Source organism: Tachyglossus aculeatus, chromosome 9 (genome assembly GCF_015852505.1).
Source record: "Tachyglossus aculeatus isolate mTacAcu1 chromosome 9, mTacAcu1.pri, whole genome shotgun sequence".
NCBI lineage: Eukaryota > Metazoa > Chordata > Mammalia > Monotremata > Tachyglossidae > Tachyglossus > Tachyglossus aculeatus.
In genome coordinates, this window is record NC_052074.1 from 23,806,916 (window position 1) to 23,815,503 (window position 8,588).

At 58.3% G+C, this 8,588-nt stretch overlaps 1 protein-coding gene across 1 annotated transcript; it reads right to left on the minus strand.

Moving 5' to 3' along the window:
• Positions 1 to 1,280: 1,280 nt before the first annotated feature.
• SUPT7L (SPT7 like, STAGA complex subunit gamma) lies at positions 1,281 to 7,711 on the minus strand. Its single transcript, XM_038751911.1, has 4 exons — positions 7,056 to 7,711; positions 3,511 to 3,835; positions 2,146 to 2,365; positions 1,281 to 1,628 (listed from the first exon to the last, which is right to left on the minus strand). The coding sequence occupies exons 1-4, from the start codon at positions 7,457 to 7,459 to the stop codon at positions 1,366 to 1,368; spliced, it is 1,212 nt and encodes a 403-aa protein (XP_038607839.1). The 5' UTR covers positions 7,460 to 7,711; the 3' UTR covers positions 1,281 to 1,365.
• Positions 7,712 to 8,588: the final 877 nt, after the last annotated feature.

Here is an 8,588-nt window from a genome sequence, read left to right on the forward strand (position 1 = left end):
CGCTAGCTAGAAAGAAGAACATTTTGCCTCTACCTCTGCAAACCCAAGGCCTCTGTAGCTCCTTCGGGCCTGGGCAGGGAAAGGAAGGCCCACCTGCGGGCTGCCCTCCGAAGCTCGGCCCGGGACCCGCTGCGCACCTTACAGACATCACGGCGCCTTGGGGACGTTCGTTTGAGCGACACAGCGAGGGCCCGGTTTTCTTCGAGGCGTAGGTAAGACTCTTCCCGAACCGGCTTTCACATCTCTTTCGCTCCTAAACCCCGCGGCCCGAGGCGGCGGGCCCCCTGCTCCCTGCTCGGAGCATCCCTTTCGGTTGCCGCCCTGGCTTCCAGGAGGAGCTGGGATGTTATGGAAGTAGGAGTGAGGAGGGGGCGGCTTTCCGCTGCCCTCTTCCAGGCCCCGTCCTCGTGCCTAGCACGGGGACAGAGTAAAGAGATTTTACCCAGTGGTGATGAAGCCTGTGTTGCTTTCCCTGGGAGGAGAGTTCAAAAGCGGCCACGCTGACCAGAAATGAGAGACCATTTCTCCCCGCTTAAATCCGCAAGCAAAAGCTAACCACTCTCCTTGAGAAGCAGTGTGGCTCAATGGAAAGAGCACGGGCTTTGGAGTCAGGGGTCGTGGGTTCAAACCCTGCTCCGCTACATCATAATAATGGCATTTATTAAGCGCTTACTATGTGCAAAGCACTGTTCTAAGTGCTGGGGAGGTTACAAAGTGATCAGGTTGACACCACATGTGGCTCACAGTCTTAATCCCCATTTTACAGATGAGGTCACTGAGGCCCAGAGAAGTGAAGTGACTTGCCCGAAGTCACACAGCTGACAATTGGCGGAGCTGGGATTTGAACCCATGACCTCTTGACTCCGAAGCCCGTGCTCTTTCTGCTGAGCCACGCTGCTTCTCTACACATCTGCTGTGTGACCTTGGGCAAGTCACTTGACTTCTCGGAGCCTCAGCGGCCTCGTCTGTAAAATGGGGATGATGACCGTGAGCCCCATGCAGGACAACCTGATCACCTTGTATCCCCCCAGCGCTTAGAACAGTGCTTTGCCACATAGTAAGCGCTTAACAGATGCCATTATTATCAGCGCTTAGTGGTTTGCACATAGTAAGCGCTTAACAGATGCCATTATTATTATTACTCCGGTTGCTGTTTGGACCACCCTCTTCCCCCGGGGTTAACAGGCACCGGCCCCTGTTTAGAGAAGAAGACTAGCGGGGCCCAGAACTGGAAAAGGCGACCATCTATTTGAACAGTATCTCCGCCCAAATGAATCGGCAGGTGCCCAGCCCCTCTCCTCTGCATCCCCACAAGCCCGGCCCGGTCCCCGAGGGCGGTGGGCTTCCCCCGCCCGGCCCCCGACCTTACACCTTCCTCATTTTCTTCTTGCAGCGCTGGGGGAAGGCAGGCGGGGAGCCCATGAGGCTGTCGGCCGAGGGGGAGCCGTAGCTGCTTTCGGAGCCGTCGGGGCTCTGGGCCATCGCGGCCTCGCTCACGCCCGACATGGGCTCCTCGAAGACGTCGCCGCCCAGGACGCCGTGCCCGGCCCCGCTGCCCTCCTCGCTCTCCTGGGGCTCCATCTTCACCTGGGACAGGTTCCAGAGAGGGGAAGCGTTCGCCTCGGCGCCTGACGAGCGACCCGGCGGAAACGGCCGTCAGGCGGAGGGGACGGAGAGCCCGCCGACGACCCTCTGGTCTTTGGGCACCCACAAACACGTAAACCAGACGCACCCCTTTCAACTCGCTGCCCGACTTCAGGCCCGGCCCGATTTCCCTCTGGCAAGGTGGACGCTGATGCGTCGCACGACGACGCTGATGGCATCTGTTCGGCGCTTACTACGTGCCAAGCACCGTTTTAGAGCGCTGGGGGAGATGCAAGGTTGTCCCATTTCGGGTTCACCGTTTTCCAGATGGGGTAAGATTAGAACCTCATCTGGAATTAAGTGAGGGATTAGAACCCACCACCTCCGACCCCCAAGCCCGGGCTCTTTCCACCGAGCCGCGCGGCTTCTCTACCCCCCAAAAGAGGTGGTGTTTCATGGGATAATCTACGGCCGACCAACCCCGGGCTGCTTTACGTGGCTGCCCAAGGACTCGGAGCTGGCGTCTAATTCAGGTGCAAGTAAACGGGGCCCAGGACCCACCTGAGGTCTGCGGGGAGGCTTCCACCTCCAGGTTCTGCGCTGCCAGCACCGCCCCGGGCAGGGCCTGGTCCCCCGGCCCCAGCTCCCCCTCCAGCTCCTCGCTGATGGGGAAACTGATGTCGCTGACGGGCTCCTCCTTGATCCTCACGGGCTTGGTGTCTTCCGACGCCTTCTCCGGATTCACCATTCTCTCGTACTCCTCCGACAGCTGCTTGCTCACCTGTCGGCCAAGCGGGGACGGTTGGGGGAGGGACACAGGCGGCTCGAGAGTCTGGCCGCTGTTGCCGGCCTCAGGGCGGACGGGGACGGCGGGGGAATCCTTTCGGACTCGGGGAGCACGTGTCACCCCAAGCGAGAAGCAGCACGGCCTAGTGGAAAGAGCACGGGCCGGACGGGACCCGAGTCCTAATCCCAAGTCACTTCACTTCCTCACCTGTAAAATGGGGATTCCGTGCCTGTTTTCCCTCCTAGACTATGAGCCCTGTGCGGGACAGGGACCGTGTCCCCCCTGATTAACTGGGGGGTTTCACTCGGAATAAAACGCTCCCACCTAATCTGTTAGCAGAGCAGCACCCTGTGGGAGAGGGAGGGAGGGACGGAAACAGCCTCATCCTTCTTCAAGTGCTAAAGGTGGCAGAGAGGGTGAGCTGCCCAGGAACAGGGCCGGTCTAGGAGGAGACCGGAAACAAGAGGCTTCGCTGTTTATCCCCACGTCTCTGACGGTCAGGAATGATTCCTCGGTCAAGACGTGCTGAATAGAGAAGCCCCACACGACCACCGCTGCAAGAACCTGCCCCATTAGCGGCTTCTCGCCCAGGATGGGCAGGGTACAGAGGAAGAGGTCCTTTGTTGGCACACCCGCTAGTCCACCTGGCCTTGGGGCCTGGCAATCTAGTAGAAAAGCGGGGCAAGGCCCCCCAGGACCCCGGTCTGCCGTGCTATTAGGTGAGCACTTGCCATGTGCCCGGACACCGTACTAAGCGCTGGAGTAGGTTCGAGGTGATCGGGTTGGTCGCAGACCCCAGCCGAGGCTCACGGTCTTAGTCCCCATTTAACGGGTGAGGCGACTGAGGCCCAGAGAAGCGAAAGGACTTCCCCGACGAGCGGCTGCAGAGCCGGGATTAGAACTCAGATCTTCCGAGTCCCGGGCCCGTGCTCTGTCCCCCCGGGGCCCTCCGTGCTGCGCCGCTGGACGTTAGCTTGGTCCAGCCCGATTCCAGGGGAAATGTCAAATGGGGGTTGAGACCGTGAGCCCCACGTGGGACCCAACTTGCCCGCATCCACCCCGACGGTCGGCACGGCGCCTGGCACCTAGTAAGCGCCCGACGGACACCACCGTCATGCGGGCGGGGGGCCCCCCCTCACCTGCAGCATGTAGCTGTGATAGTCCTTGATGCGGTGCTGCCAGAACTTCTGCAGGGACAGCACGCTGCCGATGCCCACCTCGTGGAACACCTGCTCCATCACGTCGGGGAAGGGGGTCTGGCCCAGCCGGGCCTCCCGGTCCACGGTGAAGCGCAGCAGCTTGGTGAACTTGAGGCAGTACTCGTGGGCCACGTCCGTCAGGGTCTCCAGGACGCTCTCGTTGGCGAACTCGAAGCCCGCGTGGGCCAGGACGGTGGCCACCGACTGGTAGAGGAGTTGCCGGCACGAGTTCCAGCTCAGCTCCGTCACCGGCTCGCCTTTCCCCCTGGAAGGCGTCAGCGGGCCCTGAAAGGCCGTCGAGCGGGGCTGCCCCGCTCCCCCTGGGACCCTCCGCGCCACGGGGAGGGGACAACCCCGTTCAGACCCCGTCCGGCCGCCTCCGCCCCATTAGACGAGCCCAGGGCTCCGCGCGGAGCAACCCTACGGACGGGCCGGGTTAAACGGAGGACACCGGTCGGGCGACTTGCTTCCCGGGAGGAGGAGGGAGACGAGGGGGCGGACAGAGGGAGGAGGTGGGAATAGGAGGGGAAGCCATCTGAAGCCCCACGAGCATTACTCTGCACCGCCGCTTGTCTGCTGCGTGACCTTGGGCAAGTCACTTCAGTGCCCTGTGCCTCGGTTACCTCATCTGGAAAATGGGGATGGAGACCAGGAGCCCCATGTGGGACAGGGACCATGTCCCACCCGATGAGCTTGAATCTCCTCTGGTGCTTAGGACAGTGTTGGACACATAGTAAGCACTTAGCAAACATTATCATTACTGATGAAACGCTGATTTAAAGCAATCAAAATACCCCTCCCCCCCCCCCCCCCCCCCAAATGGTGCCTTGTGGTTCCGGCCGAATGGTCAGCGCGCCCATTATTTTTCACGGGGAGGGCTTGGTTCATTTCTGCATCTTTTTCGGGTCATCGGTGCTTACGAAAAATTCTACTGCTGGGAGGTGCCCGATCAGATTTCAGGACAGACTCAGAAAAAGAATTCAGCAGCAACTGAAAGTTTCTGCTAGCCCACTGGGCCTGCGGCAGACAAGACGGGTGGCAAAATATGAGGAATGAGCATTCTGTGTTTCTCAGACAACATCATTAAGAGGGTACAGGAAAGAAAAATCAGCATGACCTGACGGGAAGGGTACGGGCTTGGGAGTAAGAGGACCTGGGTTCTAATCCCACCTCCACCGCTTGCTGCTGTGTGATCTCGGGCTAGTCATTTCTCTTTGCCTCAATTTGCTCATCAGCAAAATGGGGTTCCAAGTCCTGTTTTCCCTCCTCCTCGGGTTGTGGGACGGGGACTGCGTCTAATACGACTGCATCATACCTCCCTAGTGCTTAGTACTTAGTGCTTGGGAAGCAGCGTGGCTCAGTGGAAAGAGCACGGGCTTTGGAGTCAGAGGTCAGGGGTTCAAATCCGGGTTCTGCCAATTGTCAGCGGTGTGACTTTGGGCAAGTCATAACTTCTCTGTGCCTCAGTCACCTCATCTGTAAAATGGGGATTAAGACTGTGACCCCCGTGGGACAACCTGATTACCGTGTATCCCCCCAGTGCTTAGAACAGTGCTTTGCACATAGTAAGCGCTTAATACCATTATTATTATTATTACAGTGTAAAGAGTAAGCACTTCATTCGGTCGTGTTTATCGAGCACTGCTGCAAAGCACTGTGCTCTTGTGAGAGTACGATATTACAGACACATTCCCTGCCCACAATGAGCTTAGTTAATGCCATTGATTATTATTATCCCGTGGCTAGGTGTCCCACTTCTCCCTGACTTTCCCATCACCGTTGACTCGGCTCTCTCGCTCGCTCCACACGTCCAATCCGCCACCAAACCCTGTCGGCCTGACCTTCGCTAAGATCCGCCCTCTCCTCCCCACCCAAACCGCTACCCCGTCAGTACGATCGCTCATCCTATCCCGACTGGATTACCGCATCGGCCTCCTTTTCTGACCTCCCAACCTCCCGCCTCTCCTCTCTTTATACTCCATTCCGCTGCCCGGATTATCTTCCTTCAGAAACGCGGTGGGCATGTCACTCCCCTCAAAAACCTGCAGTGGTTGCCTATCAACCTTCGCGTGAAGCAAAAACTCCTCACTCTCGGCTTCAAAGCCGTCCGTCCCCTGGCCCCGTCCTACCTCCCCTCCCTCCTCTAGGTGACTTGCCCAAGGACACACGGCAGACAAGTGTCGGGGTTGGGACTAGATTCCCAGGCCCTTCTGACTCCCAGCCCGGGCTCTAACCACTGGGCCACTCGGCTGAATTGCACTCTCCCAAGCGCTCGCTACAGTAATAATAACGGTGATGGCATTTACGGAGCGCTTACTACGTGCAAAGCACCGTTCTAAGCGCTGGGGAGGTTACAAGGTAATAATAATAATAAAATGATGGCATTTATTAAGCGCTTACTATGTGCAAAGCACCGTTCTAAGCGCTGGGGAGGTTACAAGGTAATAATAATAATAATAATAATAATAATGATGATGGCATTTATTAAGCGCTTACTATGTGCAAAGCACTGCTCTAAGCGCTGGGGAGGTTACAAGGTGATCAGGTTGTCCCATGTGGGGCTCACGGTCAACCCCATTTTACAGATGAGGTAACTGAGGCACAGGGAAGTTAAGTGACTTGCCTGAAGTCACACAGCTGGGGATTTGAACCCATGACCTCTGACTCCAAAGCCCGGGCTCTACAAGGTGATCAGGCACCTCACAGTCTTCATCCCCGTTTTCCAGATGGGGTCACTGAGGCCCGGAGAAGTGAAGCCCAATGTTGGGTAGGGGCTGTCTCTATAGGTTGCCAATTTGTACTTCCCAAGCGCTTAGTACGGTGCTCTGCACATAGTAAGCGCTCAATAACCCAGCCCGATCCCCCGGCAACGCTCCTGACCCCTCGCCATTACTCTATTTATTTATTTATATCTATTTATTTATTTATGTATTTATTTTATTTGTACCTGCTTATTCTATTTATTTTATTTTGTTAATAGGTTTTGCTTTGTTCTCAGTCTCCCCCCTTCTAGACTGTGAGCCCGCGGTTGGGTAGGGACCGTCTCTAGATGTCGCCATTAGCGTGGCTCAGTGGACAGGGCCCGGGCTTCGGAGTCAGAGGTCGTGGGTTCAGATCCCGCCTCTGCCAACGGTCAGCTGGGCGACTTCGGGCAAGCCACTTCGCTTCTCTGCGCCTGTCACCTCATCTGTAAAATGGGGATTAAGACTGAGCACCCCATGGGACCACCTGATCACCCTGTAACCTCCCCAGCGCTTGGAACGGTGCTTTGCACATAGTAAGCGCTTAATAAATGCCATTATTATTATTATTATTATTATTAATAAATACGATTGACTGATTGATTGAAGCGACTCGCCCAAAGTGCCACGGCTGACGATCGGCGGAGCCGGGATTTGAACCCCCGAGGTCTGACTCCCAAGGCCGCGCCGCCCCCCCGGGCGCCCGACGGGCCGGACCGACGGCCCGGAAGCCCCCCCGCTTACCGGTAGAAGTCACTCTCGGGGTCACTGTGGCGGAGCTGGAAGGGCAGCCTGGGGGTCTTGCCGTCCAGGGGCAGGAGGTCGTCCGGGACGGGAGGGGAGCCGGGGCAGGGCGGGAGGGGCTCGGCCTCCTCGGCTCGGACGCCGTCCGCGGCGGCGGCGGCGGCGGCGGCGATGAGGCCGCGGAGCCGGCGGCCGTGCTGGATGAGCTGGATGGTGTGGATGGTGAGGCTGCACGGCTCCGACGGGACGTCCAGCATGGTGGGAGGCCGCGGCCTGCGGGCCGACGGCTGGTGGAGGGGAGGGTCCTGCACCTCCACCGGGCGGAAGTCGCGGGGGAGCAGGTCGAAGGAGCCGCGGTTGGCCTGCGCCGACGACACCGGGATCTCGCCCCAGTAGCGCAGCATGGCCGGGACGGGACGGGCCGGGCGGGCGGGCGATGCCCGGCGGGCCTCAGGACAGGCGGGCGATGCCCGGCAGGCCTCAGGACGGGCGGGCGCTCAACCGCCGGCACGGACAGAGACAACCGAGAGACCGCCGTGAGCCGGCTGGCATCCTCAGCGTGGGGCAAACGCCCCCGCCCTTACCCGCTGCTGAAAACGAAGCAGCCCACCCTCCAGGAGACTACCCGCCCCAACGCTCCGCACAGCCCCACACCCGGTCCCAGGGAAGCGGCGGGGCTCACTGGAAGTCAGGGGTCACGGGTTCGAATCCCGGCTCCGCCCACTGTCGGCTGGGTGACTTGGGGCAAGTCACTTCACTTCTCTGGGCCTCAGTTCCCTCCTCTGGAAAATGGGGATGAATGAGGCGGGACCACCTCATCTCCCGGTAACCTCCTCAGCGCTCAGAACGGTGCTGTGCGCGTAGTAAGCGCTTAATAAACGCCATCATCGTTATTATTTATTTTTAATCCCTCCTCCGCCACTTGTCAGCTGTCCGACCCTGGGCCGGTCACTTCACTGGGCCTCAGTTCCCTCATCTGTAAGATGGGGATGAAGACTGTGAGCCCCCCGTGGGACAATGTGATCTCCTTGTAACCTCCTCTGTGCTTAGAACAGTGCTTTGCACGTAGTAAGCGCTTAATAAATGCCATCATCGTTATTATTTATTATTAATCCCTCCTCTGCCACTTGTCAGCTGTCCGACCCTGGGCCGGTCACTTCACTGGGCCTCAGTTCCCTCATCTGTAAGATGGGGATGAAGACTGTGAGCCCCCCGTGGGACAACCTCATCTCCTGGTAACCTCCTCAGCGCTTAGAACGGTGCTTTGCACGTAGTAAGCGCTTAATAAATGCCGTCTTCATTATTATTTATTATTAATCCCTCCCCTGCCACTTCTCAGCTGTCCGACCCTGGGCCGGTCACTTCACTGGGCCTCAGTTCCCTCATCTGTAAGATGGGGATGAAGACTGTGAGCCCCCCGTGGGACAACCTCATCTCCTGGTAACCTCCTCAGCGCTTAGAACAGTGCTTTGCACAGAGTAAGCGCTTAATAAATGCCATCATCGTTATTATTTATTATTAATCCCTCCTCTG